General features: G+C 32.4%; 1 protein-coding gene across 2 annotated transcripts in view; it reads right to left on the bottom strand.

Moving 5' to 3' along the window:
• Positions 1 to 670: 670 nt before the first annotated feature.
• Positions 671 to 18,238, bottom strand: part of LOC139424772 (uncharacterized protein CG3556-like) — a 39,713-nt gene continuing 22,145 nt past the window's right edge. The window contains exons 8-12 of one of the 2 annotated variants that reach the window (XM_043051522.3): positions 16,061 to 16,253; positions 15,667 to 15,765; positions 12,772 to 12,943; positions 6,007 to 6,146; positions 671 to 836 (exon numbers count right to left, since the gene is read on the bottom strand). In XM_043051522.3, coding sequence (XP_042907456.2) covers positions 769 to 836; positions 6,007 to 6,146; positions 12,772 to 12,943; positions 15,667 to 15,765; positions 16,061 to 16,253 — 672 coding nt within the window. In that variant the 3' untranslated portion in view covers positions 671 to 768. The remainder of the gene's footprint in view (positions 837 to 6,006; positions 6,147 to 12,771; positions 12,944 to 15,666; positions 15,766 to 16,060; positions 16,254 to 18,238) is intronic. The other variant, XM_043051528.3, reaches the window with a different exon arrangement.

The following is an 18,238-nucleotide window of genomic DNA, read 5'->3' as shown; positions in this document are numbered from 1 at the left end:
AGATAAATGAAAATACTGAAAAAAGTTTCCCACCACAATGAATGTCTTTGAAAAAAGGAACTGTCCTAAATATATGACGCTGGGCGTTAGCCGGTTAAGAAGAAATCGCGAGTGAAGAAATCGAATTCAACAAAGTTTTCAAAAGGTAAAATTATGAGTTGAATTTTAAGAACAAATTAATTTTAATGAAAGATTTTTCGATTGTATTTTGATTAGATATAGTAATTGACATAATTTATTTGATCTGGTGTCATTATTTTGACTATATGTACTGAATGTTTTTAACTCAAAGATGCTTTCGCATCGCTTATTTCAAATATGCAATCGATTTCTCACCCCAAACTGTAGTTTTTATGCGATCCGATGCGATCCAAAATAACGCTTATTCGAAAAAAGAACATACATCGGGATGTCAATAATGATTTTTTAGACCCTCATACTGCATAGCTTAATTGCAAATTCTTTGTAATACACATAAATTGTGATACCGCAGGATTTAAAATTTTTACAAAATGCTTAAAAGAAGACATAAACCTCAAAAACAAATGTATTTTCTTAAAAAAAGATTTGGTTTTATTCCTCAAAAAGTAATCGGTGAAATTTTAATTTTAAATTGTCGTCGAAGATTAAAAAATAGTTTGGGTCCATCATGAACATTAACTAAACTTAATGCAACCAAAAACGACTTTTTAATATATTTTTCTACAGTTCAATATAAGTACAATTTTACAAGCTAAAGTAAAAATTAATCATTGAGATTTTCTTCTTTCAGAAATGAGCTTTCTTGTACCACATGACGAGATGCTCTTTATCCTGCATAACAAGTTGATCTGGACCTACAAAAATAAAATAATAAAATAAAATAAATAATACTTTTCTAGAAGTTTATAAAATATTGATTATTTTTTAAACCTAACACAATGGTGATAAATTAAATCCATAATCTTCCAGACAGATTAAGGAAACACAGGGTTCTATTAATCCTTATACATATACAGAGATGCCAACTTGCTCCGGACAACAAATATATATTTCAAAGTGGTAGTTCATCAATTGTGATTCTTGGTTTAATAAATTCAATTTAGTAGCTTTTTATCCTCCATTATTTCTGAACAATTCGTAGACTTATATAATTCACCATTTATAGCACTTGCGTCATGCTATACCTTTTAAAAAGCAGGAAAAATAGTCAAATATTTGCAAAATTTCCTTTGTAGTTATTTACCGCTTTTTTAATTATTCTGGCGTGTCCGGAGCAGTTGGCATCTCTGCATATATAGGTATAGTAACAAAATGAAGAAAATAAGGTATACGTTAATAATTTCGTATTCACCATTACAATTAATATTTCCAACTAAACAAATATAGTCACGAATACAGATTTAAGGTTACATTTTAATAATAGTCCTACACTAATTGACATCCCGTTCTTTGATTGGGATGACTAGCTGAACTTAATCTGTAAAAAACATCCGGTCCGGGCACCTGAGGCCCATTTCACATTGATCTTGGTGGAGTTTCGATGATGTTGTGGAATGCAAATTAAGAGTTTCATTGAACGCAGTTCTTATATCCTTAGCGTTCTTTTATAAGAAAAAAGTAATAAAATTAATGTTTCAATATTAAGATTTATTTAAAAGAAACAGATTCTGTTCACCACTACTTATTAACTACAATAATATTTACATTTGGATTTTTATGTTAAGACTTCGTTCAGTTTTAAATGTAAAGTGATAGTTAACAGAAAGATGCTCTGCCACTCATTTTAAATATATGTTTTTCATTTCAAGACCACTTTTCGTTGCTTGGCATTAGTGGGTTAATGATGCTAGAATAATTTTTTTCTTGTTTAACACGTTCACGCCGGGGTGACCCACCGGTGGGTCACGCTAGATTGTCTCATCGGGCGGCGCACCGGAGTAAAAACTGGTAACAAATAAATTTCCTTTTTTAGTTTTTTCCGGGAATAATAAAAATCCATAACCACAAATTGTTTTTAACGGATGCAATTTTTATATTGAATTGTTTCTTCGCCGTGATAAATTTCCTTACAGTGAATTGTTATTGTTGATAATAAATTAACTCCTCTCTAATATTATCTAATATTGAAATAGTTCTTCTATCAGTATTTTCTCTTTTCCCGTACCAGTATTTTCACTTTTCCCGGCGTGAACGTGTTAATACCATATTTTCTCCTTCCCGGTGGCTTCATCTCAATAGATTAAGCAGAGCACGTTTTTGGTAGATTATCCCAAGAACGATCTAATGAACGTTTTCTAGGAGAGGGTCTTAAATACCCCCTTCCCCCTGTCCAAATTTCAGAATGCTACCTCAAACAGTTCACTAAAATTGGCGCGTATTATGCTGCCCTGCCATTAGCAAATCAAATGCAAATTAAAGAATTTTTACCGGTGTTTCGCTGAAGAAAGAAATCGTTTGCAAGGAGCAATATTTATTATTCTTACATCAGTTTCTTTAATTGTGAACAGAAAGACGTATATTTGCTACGATTTTTAGATATCATTTTTGTTAATTCTTATTACCTTTTAATTGATTATGAACCCTTTGCAGAGGTGAGTGTGAGTCACCACTGTCTCTTGTAAATTACCCACCACTCTAATTGTGAAATTTTTTTCATCTTAATGTTTAGTTACCACTTCATTCAGTGATTTCTGGGTATTATGAGGCAAGTTTGTGAAAAATCTTTCAAAATGTTAGTGGTTGCCTTCATTTTTTTAACTGTTGAAAGAACTTCGAGGGCAAAGGGTTAAATTTTGTTTTCCTTATTTCACATGATTTAAGAAAGCTAGCAATAAGAAGTCTGTGCAACGTTGTTTTAAAAGTTTTCGATGTTGATACACGTTCACGTGAACCGTGGTTTCTCAGGGTATAGAATGTTCGCCTTCTAATAAGGTGAATCGATACGAATTCCGCACCTGGCTCCCACCGACTACAGTGCTGACGTAAAATCACCGTAAAAAAACCGACTACAGTGCTGACGTAGACGGATCATGGGTAAGAGTCCCCTTGCCGTCAGGCTAACCTTAGAAGGTTTTCCGCACCATGTAATGCAAATGCCGGTTAATTCCATCAAAAAATTCACGACGAAGGCGAATTTCTTCCAATACTTGATCTAGGAATTCTCTTGTCTTCTATATTGGGTTCAAAATTACATAGCTACGGAATTGAACGGTAGTTGTAAACCCAGAAATTAGGATCGACGGTTATAAAAAATATATAAAATAAAATAGCTCAAAAAAAGCTGTTAAATATTTCCGAATCGTAGTCTTCTAATAAATGACTCTTACATACCTGCCAACGTGCGGAAAGAGATTTTAAAGTATTAGTAAAGCTACAATTAAAGTTGAAAATATTTTCTAAAAATCAAATATGTAAACAATTAAAGAGTTAAATTAGTTATTAAATAGATCACATCTACATATTTTTTAATTATTGGTTTGTCGTGGTAAGTGGACAATTTTTTTGAAACATTGAATAGAAGATTTATTGTGACAAAACGCTATAATGTTGCTAAAAGTAAGAAAATTTTTTCTCAACAAGTCAGCAGCTAAGCTCTTGAAAAATTCGAGTTATGCTGTTTTTACTCACCACTACTTCGAAACAATTTGAAGGATTATAAGTCACCCCTTTTTGTAACTTTGATGACCCGGTCTCCGATGTCGAAAAAATTTTTCGGGTCATGTTGATGTCATGGTTTGAAAATTTGATGATATGATACCTGACCAGATGTCGAGTGTTACACAAGGTGTCAGATTCTGAGCTCCGGTCAGCCCATTTGATGTTCCTGACGAGGAAAAAATTTTGATGTTTTGAGTTATTGATGTTTAATCCTTTTGGTGAGTAGTTCTTAATAATTCTCTCGAAATTATGTCTGGACGTGGCAAAGTTTGAAGTAAAGTGCACAAATTAAGTTTAAGTTTATTCAATTCAATTTTTAAAGTACTGCAAAATGAGTCTTCGACGTTGCGGACGTGGTGGAAAGACAAGCACGCCTACCGGGCGTCAAAACCTCAGTGACTCTACGACGGATGAGGAATCCACAGAATTCGACAACAAAATCAAATCACGCAATATGGCTACATATCAAAATCATCCACGTGGCGGAAAATGGCAAACCGAAAAGACTTCACGAGAACCAACGGTCAATGTGGAAAGCATGAGTCCAGGTGAACGAAAGTTATATGAAGAATGGATGGAAATGATAAGGATGACCAACGAAGAAATTGAAACAGCAGCGAAAGAGCTCCAGGATTGCTCGCAACTCAAAACTCAACTTATGGAAACTCAAGATGCAGGCCAAAATTTAGAACAGAAAAGCGAAATGACAACCGATACAGAAAATATAGCTAAAAATAATGCAGAGCCTCCTACAAAAAAGCGAAAAAGGAAGTAGAAAAAGCAAAACAAAGTCAAAAATATTGAGGATACACAAATCATGATTACAGAAAGCACCTCTTCTTCACCAATAGATGCCGCCACCTCCTTGCTACTATCTGAAACAATAGTCAACTCTGACATAGCTCCACCCATGGAAGTTCCCAATGAAGAAACAGACACACCCATAACCTCTGCACAAGCACATCCAACCATACATATTAAAGTATTACTCCGTGGACTATCAACAGAATACAAAACAGATGAGATCTCCCATCAACTGGCAAAAACAGGCATTACAACTCATAAAGTCATACAGTTTAAGAGAAAAGTGGGCGAGGCCTATAGGCTCCTCCCACTTTTTCTCATAATTCTTAAAAATACAGTGCAAAATCATCAAATTAACTCCATCACCACTATTCAAAGTATTCCAGTCAGAATAGAGAGATTTAGAGGGGGTCGTGGACCAATTCAATGTTTTAATTGTCAAGCATTCCACCACACTCAAAGATCATGCAACGCTGCCTCAAGATGTGTGAAATGCGCTGGCAATCATCGCTCCCATGAATGCAGAAAGGACAGACACACTCCACCAAAATGTTGCAACTGTAGTGAATCCCACACCGCAAACTACACTGGGTGCATAGCCCGTCCCACTAGGAAGGGCTCTCGCCCGATTCCCACAACAACAGCCGGTATGGCTCGCAGACTTGTCATAATAATAAAAGAACTGCAGGAACTCATAAAGAATGAAGAGCTACTCCAATTACTGCAAAGAATCATTAGAGATAATGCTCCATAATGTCATAGTCATGCCCAATTCCGGACTATTCATTCTGAACTCTTGCATTAGTGTAATATGTAGATTATCAAACTCTTCTTCAATGAAAAAAGTAAAACAGCTCAATTAAATAGCAAACTGTGTCCGATAGATGGCGACACCAATATTAAACAAAACTTCTGTAAATTTATCATATATCATGTTATATTTGTTTTACAACTTAAAATTACACAATTCTAACTTTATTCAATGCTAAATTGTCAATCGCATTTGCATATATTCTAATTTTACTCATAATTTATCATAACTTATGAATGCATCAAATTTAAATTCCATTCAATGCTAAAATATCAATTGTAATTGTTTATACATTAATTTAATTCATATTTTAATCGCAACCTATGATTGCATCAAATTTAATACCAATCAATGCTTAAATATCAATTGTGCTTTTTATATTCACGAAAATTTCTGATTATTGCATAAATCATGACTTATATTAAATATCAAATCATGTTTAATTAATCAAGCAAATATGCTTGATCTTCTGTAATGCTACCTAAATGCTGCATAATTCAAAATGTTTTTTAATTCAACTTGTAAATACTTCATGATGAATGGGTTAGGGGCCGCTGCGCGGCCCAGGCACCCAGTTTTAGTTAAATAAAGAGAAAGAGAGAACTTTGATGACCCTACTTAAAAGTTGGCAAAATTTATATAAAATCTGCGAGTTTTAGCTTGTAATTCTCTATCGCTTTTAAAAATAATTTATGTAATTCGGAGTAATAGGCAACTCCGAAGTAGTAAATTGTAATTAATGAACGACTTACTCAAATTGTAGTGGTTAAGAGTAGCATTAGTAATTTCTTGGCCAAGATAAAGCATCCAGAAGTAGCCTAATTCAGGATCATTAATCGTTTTATCAATTTGATACACATACATCATACCAGAAATCTTTTTGTATGCAAAACTGCAAAGAAATTAATACAAAAATTAATATTCAACTGAAATACCTTGCAATAACTTATACATGTTTCTTAACCTTTTCGAAGGCCATGGGAAGTATACTTCCCACCACTTTTTCACCACTTTTAATTTAGGTTTCCATTTGTTAATAACTTCAGCTTTCTTGAAGTGCGTTTGAATAAAATTGGCAACCATTTGTTAGTTTAAAAAACGTATAAAAGTTATAAAATAAATAATTCCTTTAGAAGTTTGTAGCATTTATAAAATTTATTTTATAAATAAAGAAGAATAAAATTCAGTAAATTCCTAATAGGGCGTGTTGATTATATTTGCCACCAAAAATATCGCATTTTTATAAACTAAATGGGGTTTTTCATTCTTATATCAATTACTATTCTTAAAACAATTTCAATTCCAAAAATACTTTAATTTACCTTTACTAGAAATAAATAGCCCATTAAAGGGTTAAAGCATAGATACTGGTTAAGATGAAAAAATAATTATGTTAAAATAATTATGTTAAAAGATACACATTAATAAGCATGAAACGGTTTTAAGTGGTGACGAAATTGGACAAATTAAAAAAAAAAATTATTACCACTGGAAAAAATCTTTTAAAAATTTGGATTTAATATATTTTTAGAATCCTATTTTCGGATGACTTCTGTGACTTTTCATGATTTCCTCCATTCACGAAAAGTTAAAAAAAGTATATTTTTAAGCACTGAGGATCACAAAATGCATGTATTAAAGTGTTACTAAATAGTGGTAGTTATGAGTAATTTATTTCTCCAAACTAAAGATAAAAATGATATGTTCTTACGACTAGTACTTAGTCTTTACCGAAAATTTGCAGCCTTGGTCTGTAAAATCTGCTCTGCAATCTCGCCCGCCTGTATTTTATCCAAATATATACACGTACTGTCAAATACAAAAACAACAACAACAAAAAATTTATGGCCCGAAGGCCATACATTGCCGGCCACTACTTCAGTGACAATTAATTTCAAATAATGGAATTTTTACAATCTCTTTTTCATAATTCAAATAGTAGAAAAGGAGTCCTTGTGGAATGAAAATTTCGAAATCAATAATAGCCTATCGAAGAAAAACGTACACCCTTCAACTGCAACGAATTTTCCATAAAAACTGTAGAAAGTTATTTCGCAATAATTTATAATTTTTATAAATTCAACAACAAAGAATTTTGACCACCACTACGTATAAATGTATAAACATAATATTTAAGATATCCGAAAAACACTTCTTTATAATCCTCAACCGATAACTCAGATTAGAACTAAAAAAACTCCTGTATTCTTCTATGATACGTCCTATCATGACGTACGCCTCACCTGCCTGGTGTAACGCCTCCGCGAAAGGCCTCAAAAAACTTATCGTACTCCAAAACAACATCTTGAGAAAGCTCACGGGAGCCAGATGGTTTATCCGCAAAAACGCCATTTATAGAGATCTTAACATTGATCGCTTTGATCATCGTTTCAACAAATTAAACAGAAACTTCCTTATTAAAGCCGCCACCTGCGATACCGCAAATTTTAATGATATTTTCGACTGCATAAATCTCAATCTGCTTAGACCCATAGCACACTTCGAATATCACACTAACACTTAACAACACAAACACTGACTGAGTTACTCACATTCAGATTCAGCTTATCCCTGTCAAAAAGCAACCCCTAGGGGTCTGATCAAGGGTAAGTTAATCACTGTAACTTTAGTGTAGAGAGCAAGCAACCCGGCACGAGTGCTAATTACCAGGACGACCGGGTCTCTACTTTAACAGAGCCACACTTACTATACACACATCCTCACATTCCTTTAACACGTTCACGCTAGATTGTCTCATCTTGGCAGCGCACCGGAGTAAAAATTGGTAACAATAAATTTCATTGTTTAGTTTTTTTCCGGGAATAATAAAAATCCATAACTACCAATTGTTTTTAACGGATGCAATTTTTATATTGAATTGCTTCTTCGTCGTGATAAGTCTCCTTTACCAGAAAGAACCATCCTAAAGATCACAATTCAAGACGAATTTGAAAAAGGCCGCTAACGGCCCCAGTCGCCCAGATAAATATTGATGATGATAAATTTCCTTACAGTGAATTGTTATTGTTGAGAATAGATTAACTCCTCCCGAATATTATCTAATATAGTTCTTCTAGCAGTATTTTCACTTTGCCCGGCGTGAACGTGTTAACTCGCCCCGCTCCCTTTGTATGTGTTCCCAAACTATAAATATTCATTAGTGCATATTTTCCCATTGTACGTTAATTTTACCTTTTTCATTACTTGTAATTTTGTTATTACCTAATAATGGCAAAGTGCAATTTTTTCTCTCACGAACTCCATTTTGCTCCCCAAACTCTTTTTTGTCATGTATGTTTCTTAATCTAATTTCAGGATGAATGAGAAAAGGGCCGTAATGGCCTCAGAGTCCCAGTTCCACTACAACGAAGGAACGAACTTCTTTATAATCCTTATCCAGAGATGCCAACTTGCTCCGGACAGCAAATATATATTTTAAAGTGGTAGTTTATCAATTGTGATTTTTGTTTAATAAATTCAATTTAATAGATTTTTATCCACCACTATTTCTAAATAATTCGTAGACTTATATAATTCACCACTTGATAGTTCTTATGTAATGCCCAAGCTGCCCTGAGAGTTATTGCCCAATCAGTCTACTTAACATACTTGGAAAAATATACGAAAAAATCATCTACAATAGAATAAAACCACTTCTTACAGCCCTCCCCGACGAACAGTATGGATTCCGACAAAAACTAGATACCACCAGTTACTCCGAATAATAGACTATACTGGCAGAGCAATCATAAATAAAGAAACAATAGCCTTCCTGATGATTGACATATCCAAAGCATTTGATAAAGTATGGCACACTGGTACAATATATAAACTCATACAGCTGAATTTTCCACCCGGCATAATCAAACTCCTATCCTGCTATCTTTCTAATAAAACATTTCAAATCACCATCAAAAACAAAAAATCCACAAAGAGAAACATCACAGCCGGAGTACCACAGGGCAGCATTCTGGGACCGATATTATACATATTATACACTTATGATTTTCCTATAAACAAAGCCGATTATAACAGCATAACAGCCTATTACGCAGACGATACCGGTATTATTATTAAATCCAGAAACCCAAATCATGCTCTTCAAAAACTACAAGATCATATAGACGAAATAGAAGATGGTGCTTAAAATGGAAAACTGCAGTAAATGCTGGAAAATCACAAATATTAATTATACAAAAAAGAAGAATTAAAATACTTCCACAACTTCAACCAAAAATGTTCAACATACCAATAGTTAAAAAAGCAAATTATCTTGACCTTATAATCAATAGCAAACTCACCTGGAATAATCACATCAAAAGCACAATAGATAAAGCGAATGCAGCAATAATAGCCATACAACCATTAATATATAATCAGAATATGTCACTTAAACTAAAGAAGCTACTATATACAGCAATGATCCGCCCAATACTTACCTATGCCTCACCTGCCTGGACAACGATACCTCAACATCTACTGAAGAAATTAAACCAATGCCAAAACAAGATCCTTAGAAAAATAACCTGTGCAAGATGGTTCATCCGGAATACCAATATACATGCAGACCTCAAAATACCAACTCTATCACAGCATATATACAAGCTAAACGCAGATTTTTTCGATAAAGCCATAGAATGTAAAACAGCAAATTTTAATGAAATCTTTAAATTTGAAAATTATATCAAAGATAAAAACTACAGACCAATAGCTGCACATTTCACCTCCGACGCCTCATATCATAACTATCAAAACAAATAATTTCATCAACCTTTCTGAAAATAACGTTTACTCATGCTGATACAATTCTGAACAACTCCAAAATCAAACAAACACAGTTTAGAGAAAGCTGCTCAATTTATTTTTGATTCCTTTTTAGTTATTCAAGCAAAGAGCTTGAAACATTCATAAAAGCAACTCCATTGCCTGCTTACCTCATTGCTCAACCAAAACTGTTCTAAAATTCCAGATGAATGGGATAGGGGCCGCTTCACGGCCCAGGTGCCCAATAAAATCAAAACACTAGGACTAGTTCTTATGTAATGCTGTGCCTTTCCACTTTATGATACTTATGCCATGCTATACCTTTTAAAAGCAAGCAAAAATAGTCAAATATTTGCAAAATTTGCTTTGCAGTTTTTTACCGTTTTTTTTTAATTAATCTGGCGTGTCCGGAGCAGTTGGTATCTCTGCTTATCCAACTAACACTTGAATGGTAGTAAAGAGTACTTTTTTGAAAGAAGTGGTAATCAATTAGTGTCATAGCTAAATTAATATTTTCTATTGTGATTACTCAGGCTTCAAACGACAAAATAAATAACTGGTAGCTAGGATTTATCATGACTACTGAAAAATGCTTATACTTATCATTCATTTGTGAATTACGAAATTATAATACACGAGTTATTTTTTTTACCATAAATATTTCTTTTAAATTAAATATTTATTGATAGCTTAGAACATCTAGTAATATCTCACTTTTGCTGCCACATTAAAATAAAATTTCAGACTGTGGGTACTTTGGTGGTAGAAATTAGAAATGCGTAATTTCAGATCAAAATATATACATTTACATTACAAAATATATATATTACAGTACAGGGACAAAAATATAAAATCACTAAGAAAAATTCTTCGCAATAAGGCTCAAAAAGTAGCTATACAATTCTTTTCTACCACTAGGAAGTATTAGATGTAGGGAAAAAAATCAACGATTAAAAAAATAAGAGTATTGAGTACATAGATTGAATCTCAACAATATAATTATACAAAAATAATTTGACCAGAATTTGATGATTGAAAAGAACTACCATTCCACCACTACATTCATAATAATGTATTGGCGGACAAAATCAATGAAAAATGAATTTATTAAATCCATAATTAAGTGTTGAATCATAAATTATCTCACATGCAGCAGAAGAGATCATAAAAAAAAAATACAGCTGCTGTTACAGCGGGATTTGTACCGCCTACTTCCAAAATTTGGATACCTAATTTTGACATATTTTATCATTAGTAGTAATTTTTTATGCTAGGAAACAACAACCTAAAAATCTAATTAAATTTATTTTAATTAACAAAAAAAAAATTCTTGGGTGCATAAAAACAGAAATTTTATTTCATAGATATTTAAAAGTAAGGCGTTATAATTAAAATGACACATAAATATTAAGAATTATGACATTAAAAAATTGGATTATTAAATTATGAAATTGGAAAAACTTTCAAACATTTATAAATTTTATTTTGGTAGTTCAGGGTTTTAATTGTCTACTTATTTTTATTTTATTTTATTCACTTTTTTTATCTCAACATTTTTGTCTGCTTTTTTTTTTCTTTTCGAAGTTACGGGACGGCATTGCTTTCTAAGTTCTTAAAGAAAAGAATAAACATAATGCGTTTTTATTCACAGCAGGATAAATTCTTCTAAATAATTTTCTAATTCCTCAGTTGGCATTTTTTGCATTTACTGGGGTAACAAAAAAAATTAAGTTTTCCCTTTTTGTGTTTTATGAGAATTCTTGCAAGTTTCAATCGCACAAGCTGATATTTGATTACAATTGTTAAATTTGTGTAATCAGATAAGATGAAAATAAAAAATTATTATGGAAAAAAAAGTTACAGAAAAGAATGCTACTTATATGCGAAACACTATGTTTTTGTAGTAAGAAGTTTATATAACTCGGTGACGTCACTGTCTGAAATTGAAAATGTGAAGCGGCAAGAATTTCTTCAAAGGAGTGATTCTTCTGTTTTCACAGAGCATTTGGCCAATAAAAAAAGTGATTAATTAATCCCCGCATAGTTTAGAGATAATAAACATTTAAAAAAACATTAAAGGCTTGGTTTCTTAGGACAGGACGACGTCAGCTGGAAATCAGCGCTAACCTCTGATTAGTCCATTTGTGAGTTTGATAGTATGCGTCATCGAACGCTCATCTTGAACTACAATTGCCGTCCAACTCAACTGCAGTTGGATTACAACGTGACGTTAACCACAGAAGCAATGGCGGACAACATCCAACAGCACATTGAAATCAGCCAAGATTTTGATTTTGACATCATAAAACATAGCTTCTTCATTAAACATAGCACTCTTCATTTACATCAGCTATAATGTGTTTTTTCTTGGACAAAGTCATTATTTGTTCTCTAAAACACTGGTCGACAATAACAAAATCAATACAAATTCAAAATAAATATTTGTTTACGTTATTAACGCATGCGCAATGAGAGATAATGTCTGCATAGGACCGACTGCTCACGCTGAGCTAACAAAAAAGTATTTTTTTGGCGTCAGCTCTACGTCAACTTTCCGCTGACGCCCAGATAAGGCGCTAGTTCTAAGAAACCGGGCCTTGAGCTAACAAACCAGTATTTTGTTGGCGTCAGCGGGACGTTGACGTCACGCTGACGCTGAGATAAGGCGCTTGTCCTAAGAAACCAGACCTTTAGATAGAGCAAGTCTCCCCTGAAAGAGATAACAGAATTGGGGCAGAACTTCAAATACTTACGTGTATTTTGGATTTTTTGTTTCAGCTAATTTCATCACGTCATAAGCCGTGTAGTTCTCTGGAACTCTAAGGGAAACAGTATTGATCACATCATTTTCGTCTCCCATGTAAAGTGAATACCGAACACGCATTTTTGGACCTGTATAGTCGCTTGTTTCAGAAGCTTGGTTATCTGAAAGATTTAAAATTGGTTAAAATAGAAACATCAAAATTTTCGGGACGGGCAAGTCATAAATGAATTCGTACGGAATCAGAATAGTAAAAAATAAAAAGCGGTAGCTTAAGTTTGGGCGTAGCTAAATTGACATAAATATTTTTGCTTTCACTTTAAATCTAAAACATCCAATCTTAGTATGTTAAAAGTATAACTATACAATTTCTAATTCAAACTAAGAAGTGGTGAATTAACCCTTTGCACTCGAAGTCCTTTCAACAGTTAAAAAAAAATGTACGCAACCACTAACGTTTTTAAAGATTTTTTACAAACTTACCTCATAATACCCGGAGATCACTGAATGAAGTGGTAACTAAACATTAAGATGAAAAAAAAATTCACATATAGAGTGGTGGGTAATTTATAGGCGGCAGTGGTGACTAACACTCACCTCTCGAGTGCAAAGGGTTAAATAAAGCAAACAATTATTACCCCGCCCAAAAATAAACTGCTATAAAAATAGTTTGGCAATCAGTTTTATCTTTTTTTTACCTTAATTATCGACACCCTGATAATGCATATATGATTCGCCCACTAGCATAAGTTTATTCTCTTATGACCTAAGAGCATAGGGCAACACAGATTCGACGAATCAGTTAGTGGCGCTTCCTGCCAAACACTGAGCTATCCAGCATCCAGTATATGACTCGCCCGTCTCGAAGAGGTTAATAAGACACTGGAATATTTCATTTTACGAAATATATTAAAAGAAAACAATTTAGCGATACAGGGTATAGTAGTTCGACAAAAATATGCACACATTTCTATACTAATGTATGTATATAATCTTACTTTTAACAGCAATTTTTTTGACAGATTTTACCTAGCAAAACTATTGTCCCAAATTCAAAGATCAAGCTTGATGCTTTTAGAATTGGTGCTATTTGTATGCATGCAGAATTTTAATCGCCATAAAATAAGCAGGAAAATTGATATGCATTTTTAATGCTCAAACATCACCAGCAATTTCAAAATCAATACCCATATAAACTCGCTATCTGCTTGCGCAATATTTTTTAATGCGTTAACTCATTAAAACTCACAGGTCAAGAATACAAGAAAAATTGATAAAAGAATGCTTTTTAATTATAGTGGTGATTAAGGGTTATTAACTATACATAGTGGTATTAAAAAAAGGAAAATAAGCTTTTAACTTCCAACACTTGTTTTGATAGATGTAAATTTTGCATGAATAAAAAGGGCACCTTTTCTGAAAACTTCAATCGAGATCTTTCGAATGGAACCAACGGTTTTGCTATGTAAAATCTTCCAAGACATTTGCTGCAAAAAAGAAATAATGTTTACATTGAGTTTCGAAGTGTTTCTGAAATTTTTTCCAACCCTTATCTCAGAAGAAATTTGTCTTCTCACAAGAAACTTTAAAATGTTATCGAACCATCCACGAACAACAAACCGTATTTAATTTATATTAGATGTCAATAGCTGGTCAAACTCAATTTTTGACTGGAAAAATATCATACTGGTTTTGATGATTTTGCATTTTTAAGTTATCCATTAGTCAGAAGTATTGTTGCACTTAAAAATAAATTGGCATCAAGGTTTTTAAAAAAGCAGATTAAGTGTTTTTTTAACTATATGATTAACTGAAGAAGAAATTTGTTCTTGGACTACCTATACCTCTATACCAAAATAAAAAACAATTCTTTTTAACTGCATAGACCTTAATCTACAGCCTAAACAAGCTCGGGCATTCTTTACCTTTTATTAATAAGCAAAATACATTTTTAATGGGTTATTTTAAAAAAATTGCTTTTGTCATCTACACGCTGAATGATTATTTTATCAAAGATTAATTAAATCTTTAGTCAATGATTTATTAAATCTTTATTTTGATTGCTTTGTTTATGCAATTGAAAACTAATAAGCCTTTTTAAATTTATGTACTTTTCTACTTTAATCACATAAACTTAGGTTAATATACCTGAATCAAATTAAATATATTTTTCTTTTAGTGTGACGTTGGTTCGAACATCGTTTGTAAGAAAGAACTAACCCTTTGTACCCCTAGGGTGCTTACCTGGCACAAGTGTCAAGTTTAAATTCCACATAACATTAATTGCTAAAATGTTTACATCTTAACACGTTCACGTCGGGGTAACCCACCGGGGGGTTACGCTAGATTGCCTCATCTTTGCAGCGCACCGGAGTAAAAACTGGTAACAATAAATGTCATTTTTTAGTTTTTTTCCGGGAATAATAAAAATCCATAACTACCAATTGTTTTTAACGGATGCAATTTTTATATTGAATTGCTTCTTCCAGTGAATTGTTATTGTGGAGAATAGATTAACTCCTCCCGACTATTATCTAATATTGAAATAGTTCTTCTACCAGTAATTTCTCTATACCCGTATCAGTATTTTCACTTTTCCCGGCGTGAACGTGTTAATAGATTTGAAGTTATTTTCAACACCAGTTCATGTAAATGGTTCAAAAGTGTATATGAAACACTACTTTCTTACCTGCCAATTCTTCCGGAAGATTTAATTTTACAATTAATCTTTTAGCCACATTTATACGTTCAAATTAGAGTTGTAATAATAAATTTGTTTCACAATGATTAAAACTACCGTTATGTTTTATTCAAACATACTTATGATCATTCACAAGACTTCAATGTTCTTAATATTGGGCTGAATATAAATGAAAATTCTACTTACAGTTAGATATTTTAGGCATGCGCCGACCGTCCTGTGTCAGAAACGTTCTGGATTCAAATCCCGGGCAAGGCAGGGATGTTCTTTCATTCTCTGCACTATCTATATAAATGAAAAATCTACATACAGTGAAAATTTTATTTTGCTACCACTGGATAAAAGCGTCTTGGAAGAACGTAAAAGTTGGCAGGTAAAGTTTTGTATTGTAAGCCTTTAGTGGTTTCTTACACCATTGCAAAAACACGGAGTGCAAAGGATTAAGTTTTTGAGTCTGAGTAATTTAAACTATTTGGTTGATCTATGTTTACATATTTTTAATGCAGAAGACACTTTTTCGGTAATCTAATAGTGACTGATTAGATTGGGGAAAAAAGAGATTATGAATTAAAAATATTACCATATCCATTTCTTCTAGGATTTAAAGTGCAATCAACCTTTGAGATGTCACTTATACTTTTCGCATTGAGAACAGGAAGAGTTAGGGAACTAGAGACAACATCGTGAGGAGAAGACAATTGCTCTAATAGATACTGAACAGTTGCATAGAATTTCCAGCCCTTTTCATATTCTTGACCTCTTGATATTAAAGCCTAAATTGGTATTAAAATGTGTGTTAACAGTCTAGGTAGTTGAAGAACTTGGAAAAATATAATGACATGCCACATTTTTTTTAAGGAGAGCGTTTTAAAGAGTGTTTTTGATGAAAAACATAGTGCTTTCTATGGAGATAGTTAGATGTTTCTGAGTATTGGGCTGTCTGTTATTAGGAAATTCCATAAATTTGCAATGAATACCTAACTGGAAACAACGCTAATGAATAGTTTAAAAAAGAAAAACTCAAAATTTGAGAAAGTTGGGAATGAATTTAATACTCCAAGCCCTAAGAATGTATCCTTGCGTTTCAAGCATGTGAAAAGGTAAAAATCACATATAAGTTGCGTCATAAGTTTTGAAAAATCACATTTCTTTGATTATTAGCACGCACATCATGAAAATTTTGGTTCTCATAATGAAACCACGTGATTGTGGGGATAGTGAGTGATTGAATTTATCAGAGTATTTTCAACCTATCGCTTCTCCTTGTTATTTTAGTGGAAGACATTTAATGCTGGAATTTTGAAGCCAAAAATCTTAAAATAAAGTGACTTATTTAAACAGAAAAATTTTTTAAAGGAGGACTTTATACATTTCACTTGTAAGTTGATTTATCCCTTTTTGAAATTACAATATTTTTATTCATTACATGAAGAACTTTTTGAATGTTCTTTTTTTCATTAAAATGCTTTCAACTGTATCTTACAAGTATATATAAAAATGAATAAGAACCCAATTAAACCTAAAAATATGATTATGTGTAATTTTTCATTTTTAATATCTAATTTTTTAGTGTTAAAAGGTAGTTGGCAAGGTTATGTTAGTACTATGTAGTAAGTTAGTGCTAAATTGTTGTTTCTTTTCTTTTTCGTTTATTTACATTGTATGTTTTTGAAAGAAAAGAACGCTTCTAACATTTAACTATTCTAAATTATTCTAACACAAAATTATTCTTTAACACTAAGTTATTAGTTCTTTAATAATATCGTCAAGTCCTTTTCAACCGAAATTGTCGGAGCTTTTTTGATGTTAAAAACACGTGGGGGAAAAATCGAAAATACCTATTAGAATAATTAAAGCTCTTTAACCTTACCTAGTCCTAGTGTTTAGATTTTATTGGGCACCTGGGCCGCGAAGCGGCCCCTATCCCATTCATCTGGAATTTTTGAACAGTTTTGGTTGAGCAATGAGGTAAGCAAGCAATGGAGTTGCTTTTTTAACCTTACCATAGCAGCTATAATGTTAAAACAAAATCAGTTGAGAAGAAAAAAACTGGTTTTTTAAAAATTGAGGAAGAATATTTTTCCTCAATTTTAATTTTAGTTTTCGACTGCTTGTCACGTCTAAAATCCTTGTTTGTAAATGTTCTTTAGAAGTTTTATATCTTTAATATAATACAATGGACAAATATATTTTGTTTTTCTGACATATCTAATATTGAAAGAATTGACAAAACATTAAACACTCCTGAAACGAAAACCCTGAGTGCTAGAGGTTTAAAATAACTTATTATAGGAAACTGGTCCCTTATCCATAGTCCTATTTTGAGAATTGTTTCCGTTTTTATGAAAGTAAACAGTGGTAATTCAATTGCTTCATTAATAATATTTATACGGAATAAAATAAAAACATCCACGCCTACAATAGTGTATAGATGATATAACTATCTAGGATCAACTTTGAATCCATATGTTACAAAAATTTTTTGAAAATAAAATGATAGTTAAAGAAAAAAAATATTCCCTTCAATTAAACATAAATATAAAACCACTATTTTTATGTAAGCAAAGTGAAATAAAATAAAAAGTGTTATGACCTTTCAACTGTTACACAATTTGCAGAGATGCCAACTTGCTCTGGACAGCGGATAAATATTTTCGAGTGGTTAGATTTTTAATGTGTGATTCTTAGTTTAAAAATTTGATTTATTAGTTTTGCATTCACCACTACTTTTAAATAATTCGAAGGCTTATATGATTCG

The sequence above is a fragment of the Parasteatoda tepidariorum genome, chromosome 9 (genome assembly GCF_982258835.1).
Source record: "Parasteatoda tepidariorum strain Cologne lab strain chromosome 9, Ptep-v5.0, whole genome shotgun sequence".
NCBI lineage: Eukaryota > Metazoa > Arthropoda > Arachnida > Araneae > Theridiidae > Parasteatoda > Parasteatoda tepidariorum.
Note: the sequence above shows the minus strand (reverse complement) of the source record. Positions and strands in the feature narration are given on the sequence as shown.